This window comes from Benincasa hispida, chromosome 9 (assembly GCF_027475165.1).
Source record: "Benincasa hispida cultivar pf3 chromosome 9, pf3_genome.v1.1, whole genome shotgun sequence".
Lineage (NCBI taxonomy): Eukaryota > Viridiplantae > Streptophyta > Magnoliopsida > Cucurbitales > Cucurbitaceae > Benincasa > Benincasa hispida.
In genome coordinates, this window is record NC_143486.1 from 48,447,382 (window position 1) to 48,466,167 (window position 18,786).

At 34.7% G+C, this 18,786-nt stretch overlaps 1 protein-coding gene across 1 annotated transcript; it reads right to left on the reverse strand.

The window, feature by feature from the left end:
* Positions 1–9,899: 9,899 nt before the first annotated feature.
* On the reverse strand, positions 9,900–10,295 carry LOC150033870 (uncharacterized). Its single transcript, XM_090317102.1, has one exon. The coding sequence runs from the start codon at positions 10,293–10,295 to the stop codon at positions 9,900–9,902; it is 396 nt and encodes a 131-aa protein (XP_090173228.1).
* Positions 10,296–18,786: the final 8,491 nt, after the last annotated feature.

The following is an 18,786-nucleotide window of genomic DNA, read 5'->3' on the forward strand; positions in this document are numbered from 1 at the left end:
AACATCCATGGTGCCTCGAGGCTGAGTATAGATCTCACGATGTGAAATTTTAGGGAGAAACGTGAAGAAGATGAAATGAAGTATCATATACCCCATTTTCCTCCCACTGAGCATTTTACCTAGGGTAATTAACTTAGAAAAATCCAGCTATTGATTTTCAACTAAGTGATTGTTTAATTTGCCTAAAAAATCCACTTGTCTTTTGATAGTTAAACAATTTTGATTAAGATCCATTAAACATGTTAATAGACTTCAACCAAACTTGCATGCATGTAACAAAGCTATCTAATTCACCTTTCTAAGTAGGTTCCCAGGTAGAGGTGCAACGTTTCCATCATCTTAAGTACCCCAATCTAGACAGAACCCACCTTAGACAAAACGTCTCTTTTAGATACATTTCTCACATATTTAATCTTTTATCAACAATCAATTTAATCTTATTAAACCAATTAAAAGATTAAACTAAGATTTCTAATTGTCTATCTCAATCATGTTTTAAAAAAAATTAAAAGATGATTATAACCTAAGGTTTGCATGCAACTCTTAATTATTGATTTTAATTCTAATTTCATTTAGTTATAAAAATTATAAATAAATGAAACAATTAAAACATTCATTGCATGCTTAACATACATTAGTTAATCATAACATTTATAAATTAACCTAAGGTAGTGTCATGCTTCATGCAATTTAAAATTATTACTAACATATATAACAATTATATAATAAAGTAATGAATCAAACTATAACATACATCCATACATTCATTCAGCCATATATTATAACAATTATAATATAAATGATGCATGGATATGCTATAAATGCATGCATACATATACTATAACATTTATACTATATGATGCATGTGCATGCTATATAATTTAAATCATGCATATACATATATTATAATACTTATAATATAAAATGATGCATGAATATAAATGCATAACCTATGGTGGGTTTTAAATCTATATGACATACAATATGACATATAAGAAAAAAATACATCACTTGTATATTTAAAACTAACAGTTAATGGACTAGGATAAGACACCTAAAAGGAATTTAAAAGCTAATTATTATAAGAATAAGAGACAACTGGTTCAAATACAAGCGAACCGGGCCTTGAACTGCTCGAAACGGACCAACCAGCTACCGAATTGAACCCGGACAACCTGAAATGACTAAACCGTTGTCAAACCAGGTGAACCATGAATGGAACCGGACTAGAACTGATTGGTTCTTTCCGCATCATAGCATTGCAACGTTGTGTCCAGTGTTGCAATGCTACAGAAAGAACGTAACATTCTTCTTCGTTGCAACGTTGCAGCGTTAGGGTAAAGCGTTGCAATGCTACGAGATAGTCCCTTCTGGGCACCGTCAAACTCCATCGAAATTTCATCGAAAAAAAGTCTCGTTTTCTTTAGATCTACATCGAAAAAGTTACGAACGACACAAAGACACTTATAAGACTCTATTGCACATAATTATGCCCAAAACAAGGGCCTTTACAAACCAATTTATAAATGAATAAGCCATAAAACTAAGTATCCTATCCCGAGAACATCCATTAACAAACCACATTCATCATTAAAAAGCCAATCATCACATGAATTATGAACAGAATGCAGAAAGGAAAAACCCACCAACACTGTAAAATTTAATTAAAAAAATAGAATTTGGGATCATGACCTGACCTGATACCAATTGAAGAATCCACAGTGAAGGGACACATAGCAGAAGCGGGATCGTCCCAAATGCCATTTGTTTTTAAAAACAATTTTACAGAAAAAGAAGAACTAGATCATGCATGTGAAAATAATATACAACATGCTTTTAATTAAATAGAAAAGAAGAAAAGGTTTTTTTCCAAAAACCTTACCTTTGAAGACTGTATTCAAATGGGAATCCTTAGATGTCCAATTGACACAACCATGAACGCGTCCTTCGTATTCTCTAGGATGAGAGATCCAGGAGTGGTGAACTCTAGTGATTTTTGTGAGGGAAGGGAGGAGATTGAAAGGAACGGAGATCTCAGATAAAAAATTTCTTTTCTAAAAAAAAACACAAAACCTTTCTGCTCATGTTCACGATGAAGAATATCTTTTATCAACTTCTGTCAACCACCCACATTATACGTGGGTGGAGAGAAAATAGGGGAGGGAAGTTAATTCCCTCCCATTAATTCACATTAAAAAAAACAATTTTAATCAATATAATACAATTGTATATATAATAACTAATTTATTATACATATAATTATATCTTATATCACATATAATACATAACCTATAGTTTCAATATTATATCATATACAATATAATCTATAGTTTCTTTTCTCTCATAAATGACATTTAATATAAATCACTTTTGTATTTAATTCAATTATATGAATCCAATTCATATAATTAATATTTGAATCATATTCAAATACTTATTTCCTTTCATAAATAATATAATCTATCAAATACATTATAACAATTATATCATATATAATTAATTTAACTTAATTATATCATATATAATTAATTCCCTAATTTAATTTGAACAATTCAAATTAATCCAAAAACTAATCCTCATTAGATCCCGTTGAGCTACCAAGGAGACATTATGGACCGGTAGCTTGAAGCTCTCATAGTACGTGATTAATTAATTAAACTCTTTAATTAAATTATTCACCATCCATTAACTGTCGGGCACTCCACTAAAGACCGACAACTGCAGTCTTCGCACTATAGATATATTACAGTATCCATTAGATATAACCAATCAACAGTACGATGACTTTTCATAAATTGCTCGTAAGTATAGCTGGACCAAAATTACCATTTTGCCCCTATAGTTACATTTAACTTCTTAAGTACCACTGATCCCTCTAATGAACAATAAGTCATAGTCCAACTATGACTAAACCCCTCTTGGGCCAGGAGAGGGTGTGGCACCACATTGTTTAAGTCATGGAATTAGCCCTTAAGGGAGAAATTTATCTACTTGTCCTGACCTTGGGGAAGGAGTAAATTTCTTCTTGTGTAGCTGTGTTCTCAGCTCCCCAATCAGACGAATCCCCAAAATGGTAGGCTTATTGAATTGGCAATCTGACCACTCTCGCCCATACAAATTAAAGGACCGCCCTCATAGGCAGGAGTTCATAACACTTTCAGGATTCAGGCCATGTTACCTATGGTCATCCTAGTGAAATGTAAATCTCTATTATGAATGACGTTATATAATGAGACTAAAAATTTCGTGTTTCGGTCTTATACAAACTCCTTTGTATAGAATATCCCTGCTCACATGTCTCCATATGAATGATTAAGATCAGATCATTTGTAGCACTTTACAACAATTATAACACCTACAAAGCGGGTCATACTCGTAGTGTCACGAGGATAAGGTATCCAACCTTATGTATCTACTACAGACTATTTAGGTTATTATTTAAACATGATCCACCCGTATGTCTCTACATACATGTTTAAGCTACAAGATAACTCTTGATGTTAGTTTATTGGTTTGTGGTTAATGCAACTAATTTAGAAATAAAATATCATATATTTTATTAAATAAATAATAAGTTTTTATAGTACAATAAAAAACTATAGAACCCTACGAGATTCAGGGCATCAACCTTAGCAATCTCCCACTTGACTTAAAGCTAGCGGGATGCACAATGTAAAATTCAAACTATAATAAAAAGTACACAAAACAATAAACTAGGGCACAAATCACCCAGTACGAATCTCTCACTTTCCCTAGTCTAAATGTGGCCTGTCCCATAGACCCATACTCTACAGGTGACTCTCATACCCCTTTGTTGTGACAGTCTTTGTAAATAGACTAGCAACGTTATGCTCCGAAGCTATCTGCGTGATGATCACATCCCCTCAATGCACAATCTCTCAGATAAGATGATACTTCCACTCTATGTGTTTACCGCGCTTGTGACTCCTAGGCTCTTAGGAATTAGTCACAACACCATGATTATCACAATAAAGTGTAATGGGTTTTGACATGTCTAGAACAACTTCCAGATTCGTCAAGAATTTCCTGAGCCAAACAGCTTCCTTAGCAATTTCACAAGCTGCTACATACTTGGCCTCTATAGTGGAGTCAGCAATGCACCCTTGCTTAGTGCTTCTCCAGACTACTGCCCCTCCATTAAGAGTGAACACTAATCCTGATGTGGATTTCCTAAAATCCTTATCAATCTGAAAATTAGCGTCTGTGTATCCAGTAAGGATGAGATCCTTAGAACCATACACGAGCATGTAGTCCCTCGTTCTCTATAGATGCTTGAGGATATTCTTAACGGCAGTCTAGTGACCAAATCCTAGATTAGACTGATATTTACTGACTATCCCCACCGTATAATAGATGTCAGGTCTCGTACATAACATCGGATACATCAGGCTGCCAACAACCGATGCGTAGAGGATCCGTCTCATTTCCTCAACCTGTTTAGGTGTCTTAGGACACTGTTTCTTAGACAATGTAACTCCATACCTGAAAGGTAGTAAACCTCTCTTGAAGTTTTGCATCGAATATTTGACAAGCATCTTGTCAATATACGATGCTTGAGATAGTGCTAGCATTTTGTTCTTTCGATCTCTAAAGATCTTAATGTCTAGAACAAACTGAGCCTCTCCCAAATTTTTCATTTGAAATTGGGTCGTTAGCCAACTCTTAACTTTAGTCAGTAGACCTACGTCATTCCAAATGAGTAGGATATCGTCTACATATAACACTAAGAAAGCTACTGAACTGTTGATCCCTCTTGTATACACAAGGTCCATTAATATTTTAATCAACGTCAGAAGATTTGATCGTAGTATCAAACTTTATGTTCTAAGATCGAGAAGCTTACTTCAGTCCATAAATGGACCGATTAGGCCTGCAAACCTTTTGCTCTTGACCTTGGGTTATGAATCCTTCAGGCTGCTCCATATAGATGGTCTCCTCAAGATTGCCATTCAGAAAAGCAGTCTTGACGTCCATTTGCCAAATCTCATAGTCATAATATGAGGCAATGGGCAAAAGTATCCGGATAGACTTCAACATGGAAATAGATGAGAAAGTCTCCTCATAGTCGACTCCTTCAACTTGGGTATAATCCTTTGTCATCAGTCTAGCCTTGAAGGTTTGCACCTCCCCATCAACACCCCGTTTTTTTCTTGTAAATCCATTTACAACCTATAAGTTTAACTCCATCAGGTAGATCTACAAGATCCCAAATATAATTGAAATACATCGATTCCATTTCGAGAACCATAACTTTGATCCACTAATCTTTATCAACATCATCCATTTCCTTCTTGGAAGACAATGGATCCTCAACATCTCTGTCAGCTACCATAGCTAGGATTTTAGTTAAGCCCATGTAATGGACAGATGGGTTTGCAACCCTCCCACTACGTCGAGGTTCTCTCAACACTTGAGGTGAATTTGACCCACTAGATGACCTAAGCTCAACAACTCTTGTTGAGGTGTTGGGTTCTTCAAGAACTCTTGTTGAAGGTTTAGTAGTTTCCTTGGGAAGTTCATTCAACACAATTTTATTGCAGGGCTTGTGCTCTTTTATGTGGTTTTCTTCAAGAAAAGTAGCGTTTATCGACACAAGAACTTTGTTTTCTTTAGAATCGAAGAAGTAACCACCTCTTCTTCCTTTGGGATAGCCTACAAATAAGCACAATTTTGAACGAGGTTTCAGTTTCTTAGGATTTGCCTCAAGCACATCTGCTGGCAACCCTAGATTTTGAAGTGATGTAAACTAGCTTTATGACCATTTCATAATTCCAAATGTGTTCTAGCAACACTCTTGGATGGAACACAGTTCAGGATGTACGCTGCAGTCTTTACTACATAACCCTAAATCGAGTCAGGTAAGGAAGTGTAACTCATCATAGGCCGAACAATGTCCAATAGGATTCGATTTCTCCTTTCTAATATACCATTTTGCTGAGGTGTACCAGGTGTTGAGAGTTGGGATACTATTCTATATTCTATCAAATAGTTCTGAAATGTTAAATCCATAAACTTTCCACCTCGATTAGATCGAAATGTTTTAATCTTTTTTTAATTCATTTTCAACTTTAGCCTTGAATTCTTTGAACTTTTCAAAAGATTCAGACAAATGTTGCATTAAATAAACGTACCTATATCTTAAATAATCATCAGTAAAGGTGATGAAATATTCATAATCTCCTCTTACTTTGACATTCATCGGACCACAGAGGTCTGAATGTACTAGCTTTAGAGGTTCTTTGGCCTTGTGACCTTTTCCAGTAAAAGGTCTTTTAGTCATTTTGCCTTCAAGGCAAGACTCACACACAGGTAAAGAATTATCTTCTAACTCACTTAGAAGTCCATTCTTCACTAATCTCTCAATCATATTGAGATTGATGTGTCCTAGTCTTAGATTCCAAATTTGGGCATTTTCTTTGGGAGGAATTTTAAGTCTTTTATGTTGAGTTAATGCAGTCTTAAACATTTCAGTGTTATGGAGTGCCTTAGTAGCTAATGATCTTAGCACATAAAGGTTGTTTTCCAGTTTTGCAGAACAAATATAAACATCATTTTTGGAAATAAACACTTTATTAACAATGAAGTTGATAGCATAACTTTGTTCAAGAAAACACTTTACAGAAACAAGGTTCCTTTTTAAATCAGGAACTATATATACATTTTCTAAAATAAGAAATTTGTTATCAATTGGAGACCTCCCACTACCATAGCCGAGACGACGTGCCTAGTTCCAACCTACATTGTCATCTCACCAGCGTCTAGTTTCCACCAGGAACTAATTCCCTGAAATGAAGAAAAAAACGTGGCTAGTGGCCCCAAAATCTATAATCCAGGCAGAATCATCATTCTCCACTAAGCAGGTTTTCAATACAAGTAAACCATATTTACCTTGTCTGGCCTTCTTTTTTTTTTGCCAAGTATTTGGGGTAGTTCCTCTTCTAATGCCCATATTGGTTGCAATGGAAACAAATTCCCTTTGTAGCCTTGACTGGCCTTCTGCCTCCTTGTGTAGCAACTGCAAGGTTAGCTTTCCCCTTCCCACCTTTCTTCTTCTTCCACTTTTAGGTGTCGGAGGAAGAAGGTACAGACTTTTATTCTAGAGGTCGAACCTCTATGAAACTTCTTGAAAGATGGAGCAACATTTTCCTCACCCTTCTTATCCTTGTTTTTATGCAATGATTGGAAGGTCTGTAGCGCATTAAGCAAGGTGGTCAGATTGTAGTCAATCCTGTTCAAAACAGCATTGCCACAAAAGTGGAGGAAACTTTCAGGTAAAGATTGCAAAATAAAGCTAACCTAACTAGCTTCATCGATGCTAGATCCATTCATCTCCGCCATGATGAAGTTAACCATCTGTTGAGAACATGTTCTCGAATGGATGCCCCTTTTTGCATATGGGCATTGAAAATGTGTTTCAGAGCGTCATTGTGAAACCCAGAATTTCATTTTCCCTTTTAAGAAGGAAATAAAAGAGATTAATTAAGTATGAGTTAGATCCTAAGTTAGAAAACATGAAATTTCTAAGTGATTAAAAGGATTTGTTAAATAACTTTGGAAATAAGCCATAAATAGTGAAATTTGGCTAAGTATGACCATGCGTTGGAAGCCAAGGAGAAAAATGACTAAGTGTTTGACAATGCATTGGTGTGGTGCCATGCGTTAGCCATGAAGTTTTGAGAGGTTACATGAGCAATGATAGAGGCTGAAGTATAGCCAAGAACAACGCATGCGGTAGCCAATGTCTTGAGAGGTTAGAACAACGCATGTGGCGCGATGGATAGTGGCATGCGGCGATGGAGGCATGCGGCGATAGAGGCATGCGGCGATGGGAGCATGCGACGATAGAGGCATGCAGCGATGGAGGCATGCGACGATAGAGGCATGCGGCGATAGGGGCATGCGACGATAGAGGCATGCGGCAATGAAGGCATGCGGTAATGGACGCGGCTGTTATGCGATGGCATGCGGTGATGCTACGCGAGGGCATGTGGTGCGAGGGCATGTGGTGATGCTACGCATACGATGATGCGAAGGTGTGCTGTTGAAGGTATGCGTCGATGGTATACGGAAACACTATGCGTTGGTGTCATATGGCGGTGCTATTCATCGTGCGGCTGAAGGTATGCATCGACGGTATACGACAGCACTATGCGTTGGTGTCACACGGTGATGCTATGCGTCAGCGTTATGCAGCAACGCTATGCGGCAACGTTATGCATTGGTAGTATGCGACAACAACGTTAGGCGATGAATTATGCGGCGGTAAGACGAGCCAGGATGGATGCATGTGCCAATTGATGGTGTCTAGACATAGAAATGTTGCGGCAATTGGATGGGCACATTTGTGGCTAGATGACCACATATGAAGTTGGACGAACGCATATAAGGGTGGATGGACGCATCCAAGGACGTCATCCAAACATGTGGCTTGTTAGGAAGGAGTTTTAGGCCTTAAGTAAATAAGGTGGGTGCATGAGCGGACATACAAAGTTAAGCTTTAAGTGTTGGCTATGAAGGATAAGGACAGTTAAGATTGCATTGATGTGAGGGATGCGTTGATAGTGTAGGGTGAAGACACATCAAGCAGGAGGTGGAAGAGGCCGGGAGTTGGCAGAAGATAAGGAAAACACTTGGATGAGATCAAGGAAAGAGGTATCGAGCAAAGGAGAAGGGTTGAACGCCTATAAAAGGGACAGAACGCCTCACTTCAACCCACACATCAGTTAAGTACATAAAAACCACAAAGAAAGGCAAGAATAAGAGATATTCAAAGGAAGGAAGGCAGTGTTCGGGCGGAGGTACAAGCAAAGGTTTCGAAGGGAACAGGGTTGTACGGACAAACACATAGGCTAACTTCAAACAAGAAGCTTTTCCAAATTACTCGTGCAAATTAGGTGATTTTTGGACCAAAAGTTTCTAAATTAAGTGTAGTTTTAGTGTGAGGGCTGCCTTAACATAATTCTAAATCTAAGGCTGTCAAATTCAAGGAAAACCGAGAGGTGCTCACTAGTGAGGAGACAGTCGGGCCAGGAAGAATAAACTTGATACTCGAAACTTTCGCCAAGGAATTTCAAGGCAAAACTTTAAGAGACATTTTCACATATTTTTTAAGAAGGGAATGTCTTGAGATAAGGCCCGAAAGAGTGAGTAATCTAAGCATAAAATTAAACCTGAAATAGGGTCAAACGGAGGAACAAGGGAAACCAGGTGAACTAGGAAGAAAGATCTCAACAGATCACTATGAGAGGTTACTTCTTTTACTCTTTTAAGCATATTTTGAGTTGATATGCTATAGTTTATATTATGAGATAAGTACGACGTTGGGATGGTCAGGGGGTTTGTGGACCTAGAGCCTAAGCCCAAAATCAATCCTTACAGAATGGTCAGGGGACCAAGGAGTCTAGTTCTTGAGCTTGTGGGATAGAAAACCTTGAATGGCATGGTCAGAGGGCCGACGGGCCTAGCTTCTGAGCTCATGAAAGGGAGAACTATGTGCACATAGGTTGATATTTTTAGTAATGAAATGTTAACCATTTACCATGTGTGTAGGTGAGTTTGTGAAAGCTTCATGGTATGGTAGAGGTTCGCGTGGGAATCTCGTGATAATGCTTGTAAAATACTTGTATTTGTTTTACCACTCACTGATCTTTGTAAAGCTCATGGTTTGTCTCTGTGTTTCTCTTGCAAGTAGCTGACGAGTCCAGTTTGTGCACAAGTCTAGAAATAATATTAAATGAGATTGGTTATTGGGATAATGTCTTTCATGTAAATGTAACTTGAATTTGTAAACTAGTTTCTAATTAAAGCATGTAATATTTTTCCGTTGCTGTTATAAGTAAGGTTATTAAAAAGAAACTAGTAAGTTAACCAAAGTAGCATCAGTTAATATCATGCCTCTCCTCAGGCTCAGGAATGTGAGCTCGGGGCGGGGTGTGATAGTCATGTCTGTGCTGTGCAGACAGTTCTCCGAATATTCCCTTCAGGGACTCCATGATCTTACGGGCCATGAGCATGGGCTCATGCTTATTGACCAAGACTTCGGTAAGACTATACAAGATATATGCTCGGGCCTTTTTGTTCGCCCTTGTCCAGTGCTCGTATGCCTCTCGAACGTTTCGAGGAGCATTTGGACTAGGAATGGGAGGACAATCCTCCATTAGGACGAATCGAAGATCATCAATGATCAAAATTTTGTTGATCGTATTTTTCCCAAATGTATAGTTTTCGCCAGTTAATTTATCAGCGGCAAGCAAGTTTAGAGTAGTGGTAGCCATTGTAATAAAAAATTGCTGAAATCATACAAATTATTTATAATTAGTTTACTTGCAATAAAACCACTAAACAACCAATCAGTTTTAAGAAAAATAGTCTAATGTACCCTAAGTGACATCTATTTTGCAATGATGTTTCAGTGAGACAGGACAAAAGTCACCTTGGAGCGATCAAGTGCCCTTTCACTGAAATGAGACATTATCAACTATTACATAGAAACAACACCTTGTCACTACAACTAACAGTCACCATTGTTCGGTCCAGAATTTGTTAACTTGCTTAACTTTTCTTGTAAGTATAACCCCCTCATTTTAGGTTCTAGAGTTCTGCCTCAATGAGCCAACCGTAGGGAAAAACCGATTGGGACATGAAACTAAAGCAACCCTATCCATTTCTGGAGATTGAATAAAGCATCTTGCATAACTGTCATCCTTTAGGGGGATACCCACAATGCTACGAGGCGATGCATGAAACTTTACTTCAACCTAATGAGAGAGACCGCGGGATGTGTTGTCACACATCCCGCTCCCATTTACTATAAAGACTCTCTCTATTCACCTTGATATTGATCTATACAAATGCCACCCGTAAGGGGACACCCATGGTGCCTCGAAGCCGAGTATAGATCTCACGATGTAAACTTTAAGGGAGAAACGTGAAGAAGATGAAATGAAGTATCATTTACCCATTTTTCTTCCACTGAGCATTTTACCTAGAGTTAATTAACTTAAAATCCGACTACTAATTTTTAACTAAGTGATTGTTTAATTTGCCCAAAAACAACACTTGTCTTTGGATAGTTAAATAATTTTGATTAAGGTCCATTAAACACTTTAATAGACTTCAACCAAACTTGCATGCATGTAACAAATCTATCTAATTCACCTCTCCAGGTAGGTTCCCATGTAGAGGTGCGATGTTTCTGTCATCTTACGTACCCTAGCCTAAACAGAACCCGCCTTAAACAAAAGGTCTTTTATAGATACATTTGTCACATATTTAATCTTTTATTAACAATCAATTTAATCCTATTAACCAATTAAAATATTTATCTAAGATTTCTAATCTTATTAGAAATGTAATATTAGGTTTATCTGAATCATGTTTTAAAACAATTTTAAAAGATGATTATAACCTAAGGTTTGCATGCAACTTTTAATTATTGATTTTAATTGTAATTTCATTTAGTTATAATAATTATAAATAAATGAAACAATTAAGACATTCATTGCATGCTTGACATACATTAATTAATCATAACATTTATAAATTAATCTAAGGTAGTGTCATGCTTCATGCAATTTCAATTCATTATTAACATATATAACAATTATATAATAAAGTAAAGAATCAAACTATAGCATACATCCATACATTCATTCAATAATATATTATAACAATTATAATATATGCATGGATATGCTATAAATGCATGCATACATATACTATAACATTTATACTATATGATGCATGTGCATGCTATATAATTTAAATCATGCATATACATATATTATAACACTTATAATATAAATGATGCATGAATATAAATGCATAACCTATGGTGGGTTTTAAATCTATATGACATACAATATGATATATAAGAAAAAACTTGCATCAGATGTATATTTAAAATTAATAGTTAATGGACCGGTATAGGACACCAAAAAGGAATTTAAAAGCTAATTATTACAAGAATAAGAGTCAGCGGGTTCAAATATAAGCGAATCGGGCCTTGAACCGCTCGAATTGGACCAACCAGCCACCGAACCAAACCTGAACTGCCCGAAATGGCTAAACTGCGGTCGAACTACTAAACCATGAATTGAACTGGGCCAGAATCAGTTGGTTTTCCCCTCATTGCAACATTGCAATGTTATGTAAAATATTGAAACACTACAGAAAGAACGTAACACTGTTCTTTGTCGCAGCATTGCAACGTTAGGGCACAACATTACAACGCTGCGAGACAGTCCCTTCTGGGCAACGTCAAACTCCATCGAAATTTCACCTCAAAAAGTCCCGTTTTCTCCAGATCCGCATCGGAAAATTCATGAACGACACAAGGAAACTCATATACAGACTTTATTGCACATAAATATGCCCAAAATAGGGGCCTTTACAAATCAATTTGTAAATGAATAAGCCATAAAACCAAGTATCCTATCCCAAAAAGATCTATTAACAAACCACATTCATCATTAAAAAGTCATTCATCACATGAATTATGAACATAATGCGGAAAGGAAAAACCAACCAGCATTGTAAATTTAATTTAAAAAAATAGAATTTGGGATCATGACCTGGCTTTGATACCAATTGAAGAATCCAAAGTGAAGGGACCCGTAGCGGAAGCGGGATCATCCAAAATCCCATTTGTTTTGAAAAACGATTTTATAGAAAAACAAGAACTAGATCAAGAATTTGAAGATATGGGAATCCTTAGATGACCAATTGATATAACCCTAAACGCGTCCTTGGTATTCTCTAGAATGAGAGATCTAGGGGTGGTGGGCTAGTGATTTTGGTGAGGGAAGGGAGGAGATTGAGAGGAACAGAGATCTCAGATAAAAATTTTCTTTTCTAAGAAAAAAAAAAACACAGAACCTTTCTGTTCATGTTTAGGATGAAGAAGATCTTTTATCAATTTTTATCAACCACCCACATTATTCGTGGGTGGAAAGAAAAGAGGGGAGGAAAGTTAATTCCCTCCCGTTAATTAAAATTTAAAAAAAACCATTTAAATTAATATGATATCATTTTATATATAATAACTAATTTATTATACATATAATTATATGTTATATCACATATAACATATAACCTATAGTTTCAATATTATATCATATGCAATAAAACCTATAGTTTCTTTTCTCTCACAAATGACATTTAATATAACTCACATTTATATTAAGTTCAATTATATGAATCAAATTCACAAAATTAATATTTGAATCATATTCAAATAATTATTTTCTCTCATAAATAATATAATGTATCAAATACATTATAACAATTATATCATATATAATTAATTCCCTCAATTAATTTGAACAATTCAAATTAATCCAAAAATCGATCCTCATTAAATCCCCTTGAGCTACCGAGGGGATCTCATGGACCTGTAACTTGAAGCTCCAACGGTACGTGAATAATTAATTAAACTCTTTAATTAAATTATTCACCATCTGTTAACTGTCGGACACTCTACTAAAGACCGATAGCTGCACTCTTCGCACTACAGATACATTTCAGTGTCCATTGGATATAACCAATCAATAGTACGATGACCCTCACAAATTGCTCGTAAGTACAGTTGGGCCAAAATTACCGTTTTGCCCCTGTAGTTACATCTAACTCCTTAAGTATCACTGATCCCTCTAATGAGCAATAATAAATCATAGTCCAATTATGACTAAACCCCTCTCGGGCCAGGAGAGGGTGTGACGCCACATTGTTCAAGCCTTGAATCAACCCTTAAGGGAAAAATTTATCTACTTGTCCGACCTTAGGGAATGAGTGAATTTCTTCTTATGTAGCTGTGTTCCCAGCTCCCTAATCAGACGAATCCCCAAAATGGTAGACTTATTATTTCGGCAATCTGGCCACTCTCACCCATATAAATCAAAGGACCACCCTCATAGGCAGGAGTTCACAACTCAATCAGGATTTAGGTCATGTTATCTATTGTCATCCGAGTGAAATGTAAGTCTCTATTATGAATGACGTTATATAATGAGACTAAACATTTCGTGGTCCGATCTTAAAAAAATATCCCCGCTCATATGTCTCAATATGAATGATCAGGATCAAATCATTTGTAGCACTTTATAACGATTGTAATACCTACAAAATGGGCCATACTCGTAGTGTCACTAGGATAAGGTATTCAGCCTTATTCATCTACGACAGATCATTTAGATTATCACTTAAACTTGATTTACCTATATGTCTCTACAAGATAACCTTGGATGTTAGTTTATTGGTTTATGGTTAGTGCAACTAATTTAGAAATAAAACATCATATATTTTATCAAATAAACAATAAGTTTGTACAATACAATTACAAACTATAGGACTCTACGAGATTTAGGGCATCAATCCTAATAGTGGAGATTTGCAATCATCGACCCTGCACCATTCCTTGTTTTGGGGAGTTGAGTTGGGATCGAGGAATCATCTTTTGGGGATCAAGTCCCCATGGAAAAAAATTTCCCGTTTATATTTTAATTTTTTATTTATTCAAAATCAACTAAAATTTTGATATTTATATTAAAATTGTAAATATTTTAGATAACAAATTATATTATTATTGTTTTATTTATTTAAATGAAATTTAAAAAGTTTAAAAAATAGAAACAATGCTTAGCTATTGCTTTATATGTATATAAAGTTAATTATGTTATATATATTAAATAATAATAAAAAGTAATATATATATATATATATTAAAAATATTAATAAAAAAATATTCGAGGTGTTGACCCAACCTCGCGAGGATTTTTGGTAACCCTATTTTGTACAATTCTTATGCATAAAATGTTTGTAAGGTAAAATCATCCCAAGGACCAAAGGAGTCACTTAGGTTAAAAATACCCTAAATTGGTTCAAAATGAAGCCTAAAATCATCAAATTCAAAGAAGTCACCAAAATTACAAAAATGGCACTCATTTGAAGTATTTGGCAACAGGATCAGCGTCACATCCCCCGTCCAACACTTCAATGCAACACTTGAAGGCAGTAGTTTCAAAACAGGACAGCGTTGCAATGCCACCCTGAGGCGTCGCAACACTATGAAGATTCATGGAAAAACTCAAAATTCTGCGCTCGCAGCTCATCGCAAGCAAGCATCGAACCACCGTTGCAGCCTTGCCCTAACGCTTGAGGTTTGAAATCGACAAGAGAGTTGCAATGCTCTCTTCAGCGTTGCAATGCTAAACCCTTGATATAAAAATAAAATTTTGCATTTTCACGCAGGAGATTAGATGTAAACTCAATTTTCTCTCAAATTTCTTACATTTCTGCACTTTTTCTTTTATTTTGGGTTAGATTCTTAATTTTCTTGGAATTAAATTGAATATTCAATAATTTTTTATGTAATTTCTTGAATTTCTATAATAAATTCTTGCTAAAATTGACGCTTAAATGTGAAATAATTTCTATGCATTGAATTTAATAATTTTTGGTAAATTTTCTTTTATTCAAATAATGCTAGAAATAATAGCATGTTTACATGCTTAATTTCTTAGGGCACCACAACTGAAAAGTGCAAATGTATAAATTTAGGTTATAGGGATTAATAATCTTCATAATTATGCATGATTAGTAATTCAAGAACAATTACGCTAATAATCTAGGCTTTCCGAACTACTAATTCAATTTTAGTCAAGAATTGTTTTCTCTTAATGCAAACGAACAATTAATTAGGTTGCTATCGATTCTTATTAATTGAGTCATTTAGGTATGATTACTTGTTTAATCAAGAAATTAAGGTTATACATTCCTAGGCTTTTAGGGTATATAGACTAAGTGAATAACTAGTAGGAATCTTGGTTTTGTTAAATGCCTATGATTACCAAGAAAAAATTAAGAGGAAACCTAACTAAACTAAATCAATGAATAAAAATCGAGTTTCTATCTTGACATTTTCACATTTACATTCTTGCACAATTTTATTAATTTCTTTATAGAACTCCCCCCTCCCCTCCCCTCCCCTCAATCATTATAGAGTTTGTTAATTGTTTTAGGGCTAGTTGATGATTCTCTGTGGACCTGTCCCGTACTTATTGCTTATGCTACATTTTTTTAGTGTAAGTTGAAGGAATGAAAATATTGTAACTAATATTTTTTTAGGCTAGGGTTTAAAAAAACGACGTTAAATCCTTCCTAACAATCAACGTCTTCCAATTTGTACTTTTTATCTAATGCCTCCCAGAATAGTGTTGATGTATTATAAGCATTGCAATAGACATTATACAAAGTGTCCTCAAGATCATTAAGTATATAATTATGACACAGGAAGTCCGAATGTATGCATGCTTGCTTCGCAACTTCCGTTTCTAGAGTTATAGCTTCTGGTGGGGTAATTAGGCAATTTTCCTCCAAAATATGAGCAAGATTCAACGTGGTGAGATTGAAGATCATCTTCTATTGCCATCTCTTGAAGTTGTCTCCTTTAAATTTTTCTGGTTTTTCAACATGGGGTTTGACAATGGGTGATCCCATCATGGTAGAAATGTAAATATTGGTGGAAGAGTTTGTAACCATCAGTTCAGATACTTAATTGTCTTCAGATTGTTATGAAAAATGGTATATAAGAACTAAATACACTAGTAAACTAACTACAACTCAACTAGAAACGGTACACTCAATGATATTCAAACTCAAACTTAAGCCAGATGAAGCAACAAGGCCTAGATATGGAAATAATCAAAAACTTGAAAGAACCTCAAAATCCTTTGGAGACTAAAAAATTAGTTGAGGCATGCTTCTGATAAGCGTTGTCCTAAAGAAAATTATTCGCTCTGTACGGATTGCAAGCGGACTATAACTATCGTCTCAACAGGATACAACAACTAACTTCGATAGAACTGCAACTTTAAATTACTCGGATCTGGTAAAACTCTTGGATACTTGCTCTCAACTCAACTCAAGAACGAAAGAAAAAAAATGAAATAAAGGAGAGAACTTTTCAATTTAGAATGGATGCCACAAATGAAGAACCAAGTTGCCATTATAGGCTAGCAACTTAGTAACTCTCCAAAATACAAAATAAAATCAAATAAATAAAAAAAAAATTGAAACATTTGTCAAGTTTAACTTAATGAGTTGTTACTTGATAAAAATCAAACATAAATCATTCAAATTGAAGAAACTACAAATTTAACTTTCATACATGTTAAATTTGTACATGAAGCATCATTTTAATTTGAAAGTTCAATCTGATTTGAAAATTTCTAAACAATGAATTTAATCTACACAATTAAATTCATTTTATGTTTCAAATCTTTACCAAACTTTCACTTTCTTTCACTATATATATATATATCCAGCACACATGTAACATAAGAGGAATATGATTATTAAATTTTTGATTGACGCCTGACTTGAAGACACAATTCATTTATGAAACTGTAAAGCAATCTAAATTATGTGTATATATAATACAATGTTAATCTTATGAATATACGTCTCGTGGATGTGGTTATAATCTATAGTATATTTGATATATAAGTATAAATATTTACTAGTTTATCTAATATATACAACCAAATATTGATTAAAAAAATATTTAGTAGCCATTTGATATATAGGTATTAACATATACTAGTTTTTAATATATACACCACTAATTCTTTCATTAAGCCTATTTGGTGATAATGTGTAGTATTCATACTTAATTTTAACCTACATCTTATGAAATATAAGTACTAATATATAGTAGATTATCTAATATATACAAACAAACATTTACGATATTACTAAACATATTACCAAAATTCCACAAAATGAATGTCTCCTCAAACGTCTTACTATTTTCATAAATGAAAAACTTTTCTATAAACAATACAAAATGAACGTCTTTGATAGTAATGTAAATAAACATATAAGAAAATTATCCATGAAATGAAATGAAATGAAAATCTGAAATTTTGCACCTCTTGCATAATTGAAAACCTACTACATAAGTGAAAATTTACACCTCTTTCTATTGTATCCTCGTCTTCTCTGTAAAGGAATTCTCACCTTCTTGGGTCTACCAACTAGGCGCTTGACATTGGGTGGTTGAATATTTATGGAGCTAGCATCTTCAGATACGTTCTAAGCATGTTGATCACCTAATGGGTTGATTAAATCGTTGTATATTGAAGAAGGAGTGTTGTTGAGATAATATGGTGAAACATAGTCCTTAATCGACAACTGCTTCTTACTCAACACTGCACATGCATGAGAGTACGGAATCTGAAAAATGTCACACATCTTGCCACGACACATTTTAGAAGGCAAGTGTGCATCGTGTTGAAATCTTTCATCTATCACTTGATATTGCATATTGTTTATTGGATTAACCTCCCAAAACATTCTATTTTAATATATACGTGATAAATAAACTTGTGTATATGGAAAAATATACTTTCCTGCATTGTTCTTTCTTTTTCAATTTCGTCTCTTAAAAATCTCTTAGTGGATTTAGTAAATTCAGTCACTTGGTACAATCATCCTTAAAACTTTAAGCATGGAAGTAATAAGTAATCCTCTTGAATCTAAAATGGTTGGACTAAGAAATTTAATTAAAACTAATTTGTTGCAAAATTGAAACTAGATGTTTACAAATTAAACTTGATTAAATTTAAATAAGAGTCTTTTAGCGTTAATTAAATTCATGAAACTTCACTTTTTATATTTCGAAATAAAATTAAAAATTTCTATTGACATCGCAACTATTAATGACTACTATAATAAAAAGTGACGTTCAAGCTATATATATATATTTAA